We start from the raw sequence: 16,714 nt of genomic DNA, 5'->3' as shown, positions 1-16,714 counted from the left end.
CCTCATTAGCCACTTTCTTAAATACAACCTGACAAACAGAGCAGGGCACAAAAGAAAACACACACACTCACAGATTTCTCTCTCACACCTCAAACCCCCAAGTGCCGAAAACAGTTTAAACATGCATTTTAATTTGTCGGTACCTAATAACACGTTTTACGAGTCAAATTACCAGAGCAGTAAAGAAGCTTTTAGCTGTGTATTAAAACCAATTATGGAGAATTAAATAAAGACACTTTTCAATTTCTGGCATTTCGAATCAGGTATGTTTTAATGCTTTGGAATAATGGCTTTTTTTATGTTTAGGTGAGCATAATGATGAAGAGAAATTCACTGCCTATGCACATCTACTGCACTGAGCCTGCAGCCCACTAACATCAATGGTTTCCCATGATGCTTTTATCTCTGTCAAGCCTTTCAGTTCTTGTTTGTGTTGAGCTGTGGTCTGTTTTTCCTGCATATAAAATGCACATTTAATTAGACATACGTTTCAAAACTGACTAAGAAAATCCAAGACCTTCTACTTTTTCCCCTTGAACTCTTTAGTTGCTTTGTCAATATGTCTAGTGTTTAATGTTTAACAACATACCAAGCAAAAATACCATCACTAGCTAAAGCATAGTGAAGTACACGGGCATGCAATATGTTTCTAAGCACAGTTCTAAAGTCACTTTAGATTACAATAGATTTTAATCTTTAGTTACATCATCAATAAAAACACAGAACTTTGGGTGCTCGTAAAATGTACATCTTTGCATACTGAGGTTTGATGGTTTCAGTTTTTCAGGGCTTGTCTTGATTTTGTCTTTTTTATTTTAAAATAATTCATTCAGTAATAAAGTGTAGTCCACCTGTATTTGCAGTTCACTCATGCTGTGATGATAACCTGTCTTCTATAAGACCCCACGGATGCTCTGTCAAATTAACATAGATCATTATCCACCTCATTAACTTCTAACCTCATAGGCTGGCATGTATTCATTCTGAACTCCTAACCCAGTGTGTACTCATATTTCTATAATACTATCCAATATAAATATTTTACAAACCAAACAAAGGTCTCTCTGGGCCTGTTTACCATGCATTTTGTATCTGGATAGTATCTGGATTTACGCTGTTCAGATTCTGTTTGTCATTAAAATGCATCCCCAGTGTGACCAGATGAGATTTTACCCCAATGCACACAGTATTTCTTTTTTACTCCCGTAAACAACAATTTCTTATCAATACTGTTCTGCCACCGAGAGACTGTTTAGAGGAAGGATGGGGGTTCTACAATGACATGGAACAATAAATGGTCCTCGTGTTCACATAACGACTCAATCAGGAAATGTCAGATCAGATGGACTGTTTCAATTGCAAGGGAACAAACTCTGTATTACTGCTCTTATCTACCGGTAAATAAGCACAAGCGCGAGCATGCACACCCACACACCCAAATACACACACAGAGAGTGAGGGAGATGGAGCAAGAGGGCGGGAGAAGTTAAGATCCACATTAATTATTACTCATCTTGAAGTTTTTTCAACACGTATTTTTGCTTATTCTATGGAATCCGCTCCCATGATGGCACCAGTCAAGAAGTGTGATATACATATTAGGCAGTAAGTGAAAAGTCAATTATTAAAGTTCTAACGCTACTTTTGTCTACCTGTGTACAATGACTCAATTCTAAGTCACTCTGGATAAGAAGGTAAAGGTAAAGTGCGCACTGTACAGCGAAATGGGTCCTCCGCATTTAACCCATCTGTGGTAGTGAACACACACTCACACACACACTAGTGAGCTAGGGGCAGTGAGTACACACACACACCCAGAGCGGTGGGCAGCCAACTCCAGCGCCCGGGGAGCAGAGAGGGTAAAGGGCCTTGCTCAAGGGCCCAACAGCGGCAGCTTGCCAAGCCCGGGAATCGAACCCACAACCCTGTTATCGATAACCCGGTGCTCTAACCGCTGAGCCACCACTGCCCCTAAGAGAAATGTGATGGCTAGAAGACTGTGTCAGAGCATAGTCCAAAACATCAGGCAGGTTTTATGTTTCTTGGATGCAGTGATCAGTACCTACCAAAAGAGCTCTAAGGAAGAAGGCGAGAGAGTCCTGGGCAGCCAAAACTCATCTCAGGAATGAAAAGATCTGCTGTTAACATCTTAGTTTTGGATACCACAGGATGCCTTTAGAAGTTATGCCTTTTCGGGTCAGAGCTGTTTTGGCAGTACCTACACAATATTAGGTGGTAGCAGGTATTTTTTTTTCATCTATCATCAATAGGACAAGTAGAGAACATATTGATCAAATAAAAACACAAAAGATGCTGATTCATTTATTATGAATCTATAAAAAGTTATTTTAAATACATGCCAGAAAAAATGGTATACCAAACTCATGAGTTCGCTAAATGTCAAGTAGCATTTCACAAAAGAATAGCTGGTTAACCTTCCAAGCAGTAACGTATGGCAAACATGCAATGTTACCATGTTCTTTTGCTGTTCAAGGTCCTTATAAGGACAAGACTTTCAAGTTCCAGATGCTTTTAGAGGAAAATCCCAATTCTTCTACAGGGAAACTTAAACTGGGTCACTGGATCTTCCAGTAGGACAATAAACCCATGCCTTTTTGCATATCCACACATAAATGGCTCACAGACACAAAGTCAAGCTTCTGAAAAGGCAAATCCCTGACCTATACACCAGCAAAAAGCTGTTGAGCTGTAGAGGACAGCCCACAAGCAAGTATCAAATCCTGAGGCATCTGGAGATATTCTGCATGGAGGAGTGTGTTGTTCCAGCTCCTTAGCCATTTAAAATGTTTAACCCAAGCACACGAGATGCAAACATTATTATGCAGTGTTGCAGTAATAAAAACACTGGTATCACTTTACTTGGATAGATGCCTTGTAGATGCTCACCTGGCATTAAACTTTATATTTTTAAATGCAACTGAACTCTAATGTAAATGATTGTTTCAGCTAATGCTCAAACATCAAACACTGGGTGAATAATTCATGTAAGAGTGTTTTTTTATATATAGCAGGATACGGCATATAATACTAAAGAACATACACTTTTTTGAAACTGATGACTGTTTCCTAAACTTCCTTTACACAAATCAAATTAAAATATATAATAATTTCACAATTACCTCATCTTTACTTTGCTAGAGTGATTTAGGCTATTATTTAGGCTAATATTATAGGTAGGATATTAAATGTCCTACCTATACTTCTGCGGGGAGCATTTTCTGATATGGTGTTTTTAGTCTACCCATGCCTACAAATATGTGCACACAAGTGTGGTCAACGAAGAAAGGCCGACTGGTTGGAGCTGGCAGAAAGGCTACAGTAACTCAGATAACCACTCTGTATAATTGTGGTATAACAAAAAGCATTTCAGGACGTACAACGCATCAAACCTTAAGGCGGATGGGCTAAAACAGCATAGACTACGTCAGGTTTCACTTCTGTCAGTCAATAACAGAAAGCTGAGGCTGCAGTGAGCACAAGTTCAACAAAACTGGACTGCTGAGGGCTAAAAAAAAATATAGTCTTACTGATGAATCCCTCAGTCCACAATTAGATTCTTCTCACAATTAAATGATACTATACTGGACTGAGATGTTGATTGCTTCTGGATGTTCTTTAAACAGTACAACTACATTAGATGCCACAAAACAGTGCAGATGCATTTAGATATTACAATTAATAGACTATCCAAAATGCTCCAGAACACACATTTTGCTCTGTGATTGTAAATTTGAAAAGTTTTCAAACTGTTGAGTAATAGTACCGGGAAATAGCACTGGAGTTAAAAGTATTTCCTAATTTGTTGGGAAACAGAAGTTGCTACTATCAGACATTGTGCCCTATCCTAAAACACAAAAAAAGTAATTAAAGTGCAGGAATTAAGCACATTTTTATTTTTATCATTAACCACCAATAAGTCTACAGCATTATGAAGTAATGTCTGATAAGGACCGGCCCAGTCCGTACTGACCCAAGAGGCAAGTTGTAGAGGCGAGCAAGCAGGCAAGCAAATACCAGAGAGCACAGAGCAGATCACTACACTCTGGCTGTCTGACAGGGAGCGGCACGACATCAGAGACATCGGGCAGCTCTCACAAAACAACATAAAGCGCTCACAAATGTTGCCACAATAGCCCACTAATGCACAGCTTAATCCAGTTTTGTCTTGTCCCTTCACATCCACACATGAATGCTAATGCGAGGTTTGGCGTTACAAAATGCGTTGAACAGGGATATGAACATGATTTAGAGAAACACACACGGCCTCGGGAAATGCTTTTTTTATTTTAATAGCATCTTCATATTCAACAGAGAACCCACGAGAGAGTAAGATAGGAGGGAGAGAGCGAGAGAGAAAGAAAGGGGCTATGAATGTATTGTATATTCAGTGGATCTTAATGTTCTGCTACAATGCAGCAAGTTAACAGTGTGAATTTAGCAGCTCTGCATCATAATAATTACATAAGAGTGCTAATGCTAATGTTCATGCTAATGCGGGGCTGCATTTCACTGACAGCAGTTTGAAACACTAATGTCCTTAACCTACTCCCACAGACCTGACTGGAGGGAGGAGTGTGTGTGTGTGTGTCTGAATGTGCCTGTGAGTGTGTGTATGTGTGTGTGTGTATTCTAGCAAGAGGACTCAGATGTGAACTTTTCTTCTCTAACAGTTTGAGTCATCCAGTCTCTGCCACCTGCAGCAGTGAAAATACTGAACCTCACTGAGCAGTGTATTAGACCAGCACCAGGCTCTCTGCCTTTAGCCCAACACACAAGCACACACACACAACTCACCTCTGACCTCCAAAACTACAGCCCTGCTCACTCACTCTACACACGCCCACAACCATGGCCATGGTAACTATGGAGACAGGCTACAGAATACAGATACAGAAAGCTGCTGTAATAACCATGAGAAAAAAAGCACGCTGAATTAGGATGAAATGCCAATAGATATGTATCACAATATCACATTACTATATTTTTTGAGGTTTGTCTTATAAAATGTGAACAACTGGAAAAAGAAACTGATTTAAAATAGTGATCTGACAAGTTTGGTAATGAATCTTGTTTGAATCGATAATTTATTTTATTTAATTATATTGGAGCTAATATTAATAGATATGAATATCACAATACAGTCATTTCAATTAGTTCTTTCGTTAGTAAAACAGCTACATTAGCAATGAAACATATCTAAACAACCCTTTTATTTTAATGTATCTGAAATAGGCTTCTGTAATTATATCTGAAAAGCCTGAGTGCCTAAATGCCTAAATATTCCACTGTAAAATCTAATCTAAAATTTTGTGCATGACCAAAGAACATTTTCTGTCAGATTTGATTTTTAAGCAATAGAACACTCAACGTATTTTATTGCAAATAACATGGCTGTGATTTGGTTGCTGCAGATAATCATAGATCATGTTATTTGTGACAATAAATTAAAGAAGCCCTGAATTTTATACTGAATAATGTAAATTTCTTCCTTCAAAATGTAGTTCCATAAATTAGTTACCGCTATTTTATGATAACAATTCCAAAACAGCAGGACCGACTAAGTGGGGGTTCGTTAAGGTGACTGTTGAGCTCTGTACAGAGTCCAAGATAACTGCTGATCCTATAAGGCTCACCTTTTGTTCACCCATTGACATTAAAATGAGGAGACCGGCCACTGGTTGAAAAACACATGGGAGTTTTGTATGCGGATTAAGTCCCAACCCTTCTGCATAAAAGAGCCCTCAGTTGCTGGTTATGCCACGGGTGGAGGGTCGACATGCTCGTGGGGAAAACCCCCTCAATGTGGAGATGTACGCAAGCACAGTAGCCAGAACAACCAGAACAACAATCTGTTGGAAATATAATGCAAACATTTTTTTTTGCATTATTGAGCCAAACGCCACAAAGTGTTCATGAGTGTTTTGCCTGATTCTATCAGTGATTTAAAAATATGCTTTTGAAACATCTCTTGCAAAGATGACCGCAGAGTGAACAGACCTGGAACATTGGTTCAGGGCAGTCTTTTCAGCGGAGTGATACAGTTTTAGCATGAAAAGGCCATGCTGTTATCACAAATATCAGCACTGTTAGAACCCTTCTTTGCTATCTGTTGTGTAATGTTACAGAACAGCAGTCACTGGCCTTATAGAGAAACACAGAGCTGCAGGCGTGGTGCAGAGAAGAGGGGAGTTGCTGCATACTTGAGTGAAACTAAAGGTTGCAAAATATCTGTAATTATCTCCCCAACCTACAAAATTAGCCAGATTTACCAGCTAATAACATTTTAGCTGCTGATATACAGTTATGAGCAAAGTTTGCATACACTCATCATGGACATGAATGTCAAGGCAGTATTAGGCTTTCAATGATTTATTTCTGAATGAGTGTCCAACATCTTCGAGTTGCAAGTTTCTTTTTTGGGGGGCTTTCTGAACCAATACAGGCTCAGAATAATGTCCAGATGTTTGTGGACACCCCTTCTAATGAACGCATTCAGCTACTTTAAGGTGCAGCCACACAGAAAATGAATGCACAGCTTGTCTACTCCCTGTAGAGAAGTACTGCCAATATAAATACACAAAGTCCCTCAGCACTGGGCGATGAAGCAGTGGAACTGTGTTCTCTGGAATGCTGATGCTCCATCTAATTCTTTTGGGATGAGTATTGGATTATTTGAGAATTGGTTATCCCTTGCTCCTGGGCTCCACATACAGTCCGGAAGTGTAATTCACACTTTGATCCACAACTAAACGGACATTTACACATACATTTCTGGAAAGACAGACAGATATAGATCCATCACTGAAAGTGAACGAACCAGATGTACTGACACGTTTCAAAATGATTTTGAAGCTGTTATTGTAAAGCAGAAATACTGCATAATGTTGCTTTAACATACCAAGGCCAAAGCCTCTTAAATTCTAGTTAAAGATCATGATTGACTAAAGCAGTTAATAAGTTAAAAAGCAAAAAAACGGATTGCATAATGGCACTTATTGGATTGTCCAACACACTGTACAATGGTAAAGTCCAAGAGGTCATCAATTCAATTCAAATCATCAATTCAAACAACTGTATGTACAGTTAAATTATTGAGATGGGTAGCCACTTTGCCAAAGTCTGGAAGAAGAGCCAGCATAATTACAACAATTATTTACCCTCTAGGGCTATTCTTAAATATAACATTCCTAAAAATGACAAAATGACTAAAATCATCAGTAAAAAGAAAGACTGAATATCACATTCACTGTGAGGTGAGGTCAGCCAGATCAGAGAGTCATGTTTGACAGCTTCACTGCTGCTTCCCACACAGAAAACCTGAACCCATGCAAAGAACACAAACCCACGCTTTGAACAGGGAAAGTGTATGAGTGTGTAAGTGAAGGCTGTTGATTACTATCTCCTCTGCATTTTAGAGGAAGCGAGTAGGTCACATTACCGCAGAGACCTTTTCGCATAATAAATACCATCAATAATGGGGTTGGGAAGGGAGTGGAGAGTATTGGAGGAGGAAGAGACAAGCTGGTGATTTCTTACGTGGAACAGCCAGTGAAGCTGATGGTGTTTGTTGTATTAGCTCTATCCATTGTGGTGTGTTTACAGTGTGACAGTCAATAGTATTGAGGCAAAGACACACAACAGAGCAATAACAAGCTAATTAGTCTTTTCATTCCCTGACAACAGATAACACCTTGGCAGGGTGAGAAAGCTGAATCACTCTGTTTACAGCCACAAGGAGTCAGAGAAGTCGTTTTGGAACATCATTACATCAACAGGGGCACAATTATCATAACACAATCAGGAGAACTCACTTTGTCTGTTATAGACTTGATAATAAAACTGCCAAAAGGATTCTTTTGACTGATACCACAAAAGAACCATTTGTAGGTCCATGAAAAGAACATGTTATATGAAAATGAAATTCTCTCTCAAAGAAAACTCTCAAATAAGACTTCATGAACAGAAATATGAGTTTGCACAGTTAGCAATTAGTACTTTAAAGAACCTGCAGAAATCTGGAAAAGGGTTTTTTGGACAGATGGGACTAAGGTTAACCTGTATCAGAGTGATGGCAAGTGTGGGCTGCCCACGATCCAAAGCATACCACCTTATCTGTGAAACATGGTGGTGAGGTGTCATGGCTTGGGCATCGCTGCCACAGGTACAGGTGCACTTATCTTCACTGATGATTTAATGGCTGAAGGCAGTAAGACAATGAATTCTAAGGTGCATATGAACATCTTATCTGCTTAGGTTTCAGTAAGTATCTCTAAACTGTTTGAGCAGCACTACATTCTACAGCATGTAGGGCAACATAGGCGTTTTTCACAGGTGGTTTTTGGCAGTCACCTGATTTATATTCAATTCAGCATGCGTTCCATTTGCTGAAGTGAAAACTTAAGGGAACAAGGCTCTGAAACAAGCATGAGCTGAAGATGGCTGCAAGAATGTTTGGCAAAGTATCACCAGAGAACATACTCAGCAACTGATAAAGTCACAGATAGAGAATATTAGAATGACATGACTGCCACTGGTTTGGAATGAACTCAGCTCCGCTTACCATATAGGAGCTCTTTGTAGGTCTATAATTGCAAACTGCAGTTCATCTGTTCTCTGCCCACCATGTCAGTGTCACTGCAGGGTGAAAGACAAAGAAAGTATGCACAGAAACAGATGGACCACAGTCTGCAATTACTAAGAGCTCATATATGGCAAGTGGAGCTGATATAATGGGCAGACATAATTCCATGATATTCTGATATATCTGTGTACACATACATACATACATAACTTTCATTGAATTTAAGAAATCCATAAAGTAGCACAGAGAACTCAGGAAGCCAGTGTTCTAACTGTTTATCAATAACTTTTAACTGTATTGAAAATGAGTGCATTGTAGTGTTATAGATTGTTCTTAAGCAAGCAGAAAATACACTAACTAATAAAACTAAATATTTCCTCATATAATAGTTTTGAACTACATTTTATTCATAAAAATGAATGCTTAAGACTTCTACACAGTACTGTGTACACCGTGTTTAGTTATCTCAGGAGGTAAGATTCTAATATTATCAGCACTGCACAGAACTAATTTAGAGAAAAAAAATGATTAAAACATGTAGTGTCAGTCTTTGTGGTCATGACAATGTAATAACTTCACTACCTGGAACCTGTGACCCCTGGGAGGTGCTTGGTAACTGAAGGCCAGGCTCGCGGTAGGATGAGGTGTCAAGCTCAGAATGACGGTCTGTTTGTGTCTCTGCATTTTGCAGCTGCAGCATCTGCGTCTGTGTGCCTTGTGACATGACAGATGGGGTGGGGTGTCGAGGTTGCAGGCCAATGGCGTTCATCAGGCCTAAGTCTCTCTCCGGACGCCAACCAGCCCGAGTGCTCCTACAAACAGGATGTAGCCACCCACAGGATGAGTGACAGGCCAAATTGCTTTGTCTAAAACATGAAGCTGCTGGCAGCACAAAGACCTACAGTCAACATTCATGGTTGCAAACAGGATTCAGATAAATGTTCTGGTGCAGATTACACATCACTGTTTTCATGTGTATTCATGAAGGTAAAAAGTTTTTTTTTTTTTTTTTTTAGCCTATAAATGTAACACTGACATATATTTCTTTTAATAAATTATACTTCACTGAAAGGTAGATTTCAGCATATTTTGCAAGAGATCAAGCTGATAAGCATCAAGATGATTTTTTACCTTTATCGAGGGTAACCTTTAAAACCTACCAGAAACTTAGATTGCACTGTTAAACTGTTAAACTTTGCAATACGAATTTGCATAAACCTAATTTGGATAAATTAGGAAAAGGAAATGTCTTGTGCGATTATTATTATCATCATTTATAAACAGAAATTGTTCTGATATTAAATCAGCTGCACAACCTTAGGACATGTTAATAAAGTGCATCAAATGCGTACTTTGTAATACTCTTTGTTTAATTTGGTTATCTTTAATTGAAAAAGTTTCTGTTCATAACCATTTACCAACAAATACGAGCAAATGCGACTTTCAAAGCTACATTCTGAGAACATCACACCAGGTCTTTAGCTAATAATTTACTGCTTACAGAAACAGCTTTGCTAATCTGTTTTGATCAAAATGTGAACCATATTGTTCGATACAATAGTTAGGCTTAAAAATAAAGAATAATGACATTTTATGAATGTCCGACTGCATATTGGTGCTGTAGGCCAAGAACCCTTTGTCTACATTTTTGCCCCTTTTTCATGTCTAAAACTGCAGCACAGAAGCTCACTCACCCGGTTCTCTCTCCGCCTCTGCTGTTATTAGCTCCGCCCCCTCCACTGTTATTAATGTTAATCATGGGCTCAGTGTGTTCTGAGGAACTGTCCCCATCTGTCTGCATGTTACTGCACAAACACACATACACACACACGCACAGAGATGCATGTCAACACATAGGAAGAGATTATCAATGGAGACTTAAGTTAAAATAATAAAAAAAGGCAGGATACTGTTAGCTTGCGAGTGGTTTAAATGGCCTTCTGGTATTCTGGTATTAATTTTGGAAATTTGGACATTATGGTGAGCCTAAACAGTCACTGTAGAATATTGAAGATATAATGAAGATATAGAAACCCTGTTTTTACATTTTTAAAATAATGTGATTAATACAATAAAATATGAAACTGCATGATGACATGCAAATGATAGGATAGACACTGCTGTCCATGAATGTTTAAAAGCTGAAAATGTTTTTTATAAATTGTCACAGGGCACTGCATTTTACCCAGAAGAAAAATTCTCAGAAGGAAGAAACAACAACAACAACAACATCATCATCAATACATCTACTGCCAGAAATATTTCAGAAATTGTTCAAATGTTACATACTTTAGAATCAGTGGAGGCAGTAAGGTCTGTGATGATGTTCTATGCATTTAACAAACATGTGTGTGCTGAAAATATGTGGGGTGGGGTGTCAATTACAGGGAAGAAATGTATCCCAGAATATTTAGCATTATCTTCCAAAGTTTAGATGCTTTCTTCCACATCTGCATGCTCCTGGCAAGCTCTGCCACATACTGACATTACACAGTATTATACATACATAGAAAGGAATACTGCTTTCCACACTATGGGACCTATGACTGCCTCTTTAAACTGATTCATCAGTGTACTCATTTTTCAGCAGAAACTGTCTGTTGAGTTTCTTTTTAGGAGTTCAACGGCTGTGTACACCACACACTGATTTTCTGCAATAGTTAAAACAGCCAGCAACTTTTACAAGATTTAGTAGTCCGTATTTGAAAAGCATTCTCAGAAAACTTTAATAATATTGAGAATACCGCCTTGAAATTGTAATGTAAACTGAATACAGATACTTAAGTTCAGCATTTTGAATACACATTCCCAATATGGTTAAGAGATGTTAGAGAAATGGTATTTGGATTTACTTGATTGCAGACTGGTATTTCTAATTGCTCAAATATTCTGTGTTCCACTGGACTGAGCCTAAACTGGAAAAGGATAAAAAGTAGGAATTACCCAGTAATAAAAGGTGACATTATGTACTTATCCCTCATATTCATCTTTTGATCTGAATTACAGTCAATACATATTCAACAAAGAATCAATTTTTACACTGTTTTATCTGTTAACTGAACTTACTAAAATGTAAAAGCTTTAAAAAGTTATATTGGCTTACTAGTCAAAATTTTACAAAAAGTCATTCACAGAAAAAACACAAACATATATACGGGATTCATTTGATTTTATGTACCCAAGCTATCTAATCAACCAGTCATGTGGCAGCCATTCAAAGCATAAAATCATGCACACATGGACCAGCAAATTGAAGTGATTTCCATATTAACCATGTGGGGGAAAAATCTGTGATTTTCAACATAGCATGATTGTTGGTGTGTGTGCATCCCTTCAAGGCCACAATTTACAATTTATCTTGTAACAGATAATTCCAGCATGATCAGTGATGCACCGCGTCACAAAGCATAGGTCGTCTCGATCAGTTTTTTTAGTTATCAGAGAGTTTGGTGGCCTTCCCAGTCCCCAGATCTAATAGAACACCTTTTAATCCAATAGAACACCTTTTGGGATGTGGTAGAACAGAAGACTGACAGCATGAAACAGCTCCTATAAATTCTGTAGGAACTACATTGAATGCAATCATGTCAACATGGGCCAGAATATCAAAGGAATGTTTCCAACTGAAGAACTGAGACTGTTTGGAGAGCAAAAGAAGGCCCTACACAGCATTAGTAGTGTTCATTGGGGAGTGTATGATTGTTTCTGCGTGTATTTTGGTTTCAATGGCCGCAGTCTCACTTTAGGAAAACGGCAAGGATTACGAAGCATTGTAGTACAAGCAGATACAAGCAAGCATCAAGGTGACCCCCAACCCAAACTCACTATCTATCACTGTCTCTTCCCATGTCTCTCTCTCTCCATTTCTCCCCCTCTCGGGTGAGCAGGCTGGATGTTCATGACAGAAAAAAAGAAGCGCTCTGCTCTGTTCTGTCAGAGACAAGCTGTTCCGCGTTCTGCGCTCCGTGTTCCGCCGTCCCTCTTGCTACACTCTCCAAGGACTCCCACGGTGCATTTCTGCACCTCATTAGCATAGTCCTGACAGTAGCACAGCAGTGTGAGGGACGTTTTGCACCATGTGGAAAGACATTTTTTCCAGCCCAGGAATGCCATAACTGAGTTTAGCAGTAAAAGGGAGATCACAAGGATTCACTTTAGTGTAATTTTCCTGCAAGCAGGGGAGGCAAGAGGTCATGAAACACATTGAAAACATGCTTTAGAAATACATCACAGGAGCAGGTTTCCGACATTGTTGCCTTATTAACAAACGCTAACAATTAACTCAGAATTCTTTATTATTTTGGTTTCTCAAACATTTGTACATGGGTCTTGGGCATGCACTGATGAAATGTAATTCTTTCTTGTTTATTTATCCATTTGTAACCCCAATTCCCCCATAGTTTAGCAAGTAGCAGTTCCAGCAGATAGCTAGGTGTCCCCATCACACAGTGCTACTAAGATGAGAGGGTGATGTCTTGAATTATGTATCCACAGAATCACGAGACGCATGCATTTTAAAATGCAGCTAACACGGCATCTGACAGATGCTGCTCACGATATGAGTGATATAGGGAGTGGGAGGGCAATTTTAAAAAGGAACGGATGGCTGTGGCTTTAAAATTGCAATCTTCCAACAATGGTGTCCAAGCAAAAATGACACAACTGGCTACTCTTCAGTCACATGTTATATTTTGTTATAAGGACACAATAAGTACATTTTACATTATCCTACATTAAGTGCGTTTACAGCACATCTGCCACAGCCCAATTTAGAATACTGCATTTGACATATGAATTTATGTCATATGTGAAGAAGGGGCATGAACCACCAAATTAGGTGGCAGATCTGGTTCCAGTTTTTTATGGCACCAACTTGACAGTTTTGTAGAGTGATGTGCGGCAGACCACCTGCAATTTAAGTGTTGGACTGTCAGCATCTGCAGCACAGACAAGCAGAGAGTTACCTCACATAATTACTTGTCATGGACAATAACAGACAATAACACTCAAGTCAGACAGGGTCAGAGTTGGATGGTAAGACAAATTTGTAAATTAACTGAAAATTTTCACAACTGCAGACAGAAGTATAGATCATAATTGAGGCATATGCTAAGCATTTGTGTTGACTCAGGAAGAAATATAATTTGCTTATTATATATATTATTATTGCCCCAATTCATGGCCCAACCATACTGGTGACTCAAAAATTGCTTCATATGTTCTACCAGTCTGTCACTAGCGGGGATTCTAACTATCTAAATAAGGCTTGTTTTTGATAGACCCACTACAGGTGGTGATGGAGAGAGGAATGGTGTCCAAATTGATGACTGTCACACAATGTTCCCCACTTCCTCCATGTGTGCTTGTCAAACTCAAGTTCACAATAGCTGATCCAACCATGGTGTAATAAGGAGAGCAATAGGAAGCCACCCATTACTGACTGGAGGTGTCTCACACACGGACAAAGAGGGGAGAGAAAATTAGTTGGATAGCCGTGAGTTTACCAAACTTAGCTTATTTGTTTCAAATGAAAAGCAGAGCTAGCAAACCTGGACGACCCAGCCTGAAGGTTTTGCCTGAAAGCAGTCTTAACCCAGAGTGGAATTGTTGAACACAATTTTCTGTTAAAGTACCACAGATTCTCGTTGGGGTTGAGATCTGAACTTGGTCATTGCAGAACATTCATTGTTTTGGGTGTTTTGGGGTCTGTGCTGTTTGTGTTGCTTGGGATCATTATAGTAACTTATTTTGAGTGGTCCTTTGTAGATTATAAATAAACTCTTAACGGAGTATCAGTTGAACAGCATATCAGTGAAGCATCTGAATACACTGAGGTAAATATACTGAAGATATCCTGTTGATGCATTACCTGTATAAAGTAGATGTATGGTTAGTGGTATGTTACTTCCTACTTCCAAGCAAAATCTAACCCAGCCATTTCCAAAACCTAATCATAATCTCAATCCTGGCCATATTCCTTCAAAAGTTTTTGGATAATCTTCAGAATGTATTCAGATGCTTCACTGCTGCTTCACCACTGATCTGTTGTTGATGATTCTTAGGAGTCTTTATTTCATCTAAAAAGGACCACTCCAAATTAAGTTCCTTCCATTGTTCTGCTAAAAGGTTCTCCTATGATTTAGTTTTTTTTCTTTTTGGCAGACTGTAGTAGGTTGTCTTGCAGTCATCCTTTAGCTTTAACCTGTCCTTACAGAGAGGACAGCCTCATAACATGATACAGACACTTCAGTTTTGGGAAGGTGTTTTATGAGGAATGGGCAGTGTTAGGTTTGTGCCTTGCGTTGCATTTTGTATTTTGGCCAAACACTTCTTTCTTATCTTATCTAACTACAAAACTTCCTAGGAAACTCCAGGCATGCTGTGGCATATTTATTTCCCCCTAAATAATGTCTTGCTAGACATGCTCCTACACAATCCAATTGTATGCAAAGTTCTTGATACTTAGTACTACAACTGAGTCAATAAACTCAATAGTTCCTTTACAGTAATGGTTGACCTTTCAATTAAGAATAATCTACCAACACATGCTTTTATAACCCAAAACAGAGAGAACTACTGAATAGTAGGAGGACAAAAGTAATAAATACATTTAAAAATCTAACAAATTTTTTTGTTATTTGTGTTATTATTATATTTTAATTATTTCAAAAAAGTTTCTGCAGTTTAGTAGTTTGAGTAGCGCAACAATGGAGAGCTGATATTCTTGTCAGTAAATCACTATTTCACATATATAGCAAGAACTTTATTTAAACTTTATTAATATATACAAAATGAAGAATAAAAATACAATTAAAATATAAAATATTGGTTCTCAGCCTTTTTAAAACAGCATTGATCACACAGCTTTTTATATTGTTCAGACCCTGATCTATATCCAGTATTTTTTTAACCATACAGATTCATCAATCTATTCATCTAAGCTCTCATAATTCTGAAACCCTTTTTCAAATTTTTTGTTTATATTATTCCTTGTGAGATCCAGGTATGAATATTTTTGGATGTTGTCATTAGCTTTTGATTTGACCTGTACAGTCACTGCACAGCTGCAAATGTAAGTTGGTGAAAAGGGCAATCACAAATGATGGGGTATGCACAGTATGTGAGCCACAGGCTGGATAATCTCTAATGAGGGCCTTTGTGTGTGTGGTGATGGTGGTGGCAGGGTACGATACTCAGTAGTCTTGTCTGAACACCAACAATCAATGTCTGATTGTTCTAGAACACAAACTGCGATATTCTTGCCCTGATGGGTAAGCATGTATTACAACCTATATGAAATATGCACCTGTTATGATCACTTAACACATACATAAACTCACTACAGATGACTACTATGAGACTACTATGAAGAAGACACTAATGTGTGGTGTGCCAGTAACAGTACTAACACAATACAACTTTTCGGTGTGTGCGTGTGAGTGTATGTGTGTAAGTATGCATGGATTTCTTCATTAATTATCATTATTTTGTTTACAAAGATAAAAGTGGTTATTTGCTGCACTGTGGGATTTCTGCATGCCCAGTAACCCTGGTGATAATTATAATTCATCTGCAGTATGTAAACATCTTCAAAATACAAAGGCTGTATCAGCTAATTACTCACTGCTACAGAAGGGACACTCGGCTTGAGATAAATTGATTAGAAGAAACAATCAAAATAAATAATGAAATTAAAAAACAAGTACAGCAGGAATGGAAAATCACATGCCAATCATTTGGGTAACTGCCTCATGTCTGCTTTTACATTTTGTTTGGGCTACACCAAAGCTACCTTGTAAAAAATCAGGCACACACACTGCCAATTGTTCTGTGCTTGAAGTTATTCACTAGTTTCTATCTTTGAATTCATAGATTTTTAACTGATCATGAAAATGTCTTGTAGGTCTCTATTAGTCACGAAATATTTGTAAGGTAAAACAAGCTACATTAGATACACTGCCAATCTCTATCAAATAAAAAGATTGTGTCACTGAAAAAAAGATTCACTGACAAATTCAAATTCTATTTAAAAAGACAAATTAACAAAAAAATATTTAATGGCAATGGCTCCACATGCTTTACCTATGACACGACACAAGTGGAGAGATAAGC

General features: G+C 38.3%; 1 protein-coding gene across 6 annotated transcripts in view; it reads right to left on the bottom strand.

The window, feature by feature from the left end:
• The window catches only part of ambra1a (autophagy/beclin-1 regulator 1a), a 93,182-nt gene that overhangs the window by 8,011 nt on the left and 68,457 nt on the right, over positions 1 to 16,714 (bottom strand). For 5 of the 6 annotated variants that reach the window (XM_072671018.1, XM_072671022.1, XM_072671023.1 and 2 more), the window contains 2 exons: positions 10,297 to 10,407; positions 9,185 to 9,414 (listed from right to left, as the gene is read on the bottom strand). In XM_072671018.1, the coding sequence (XP_072527119.1) occupies positions 9,185 to 9,414; positions 10,297 to 10,407 (341 nt within the window). Of the gene's footprint in view, positions 1 to 8,581; positions 8,656 to 9,184; positions 9,415 to 10,296; positions 10,408 to 16,714 lie in introns of all 6 variants that reach the window. The other variant, XM_072671024.1, reaches the window with a different exon arrangement.

This window comes from Salminus brasiliensis, chromosome 25, assembly GCF_030463535.1.
Source record: "Salminus brasiliensis chromosome 25, fSalBra1.hap2, whole genome shotgun sequence".
Lineage (NCBI taxonomy): Eukaryota > Metazoa > Chordata > Actinopteri > Characiformes > Bryconidae > Salminus > Salminus brasiliensis.
Note: the sequence above shows the minus strand (reverse complement) of the source record. Positions and strands in the feature narration are given on the sequence as shown.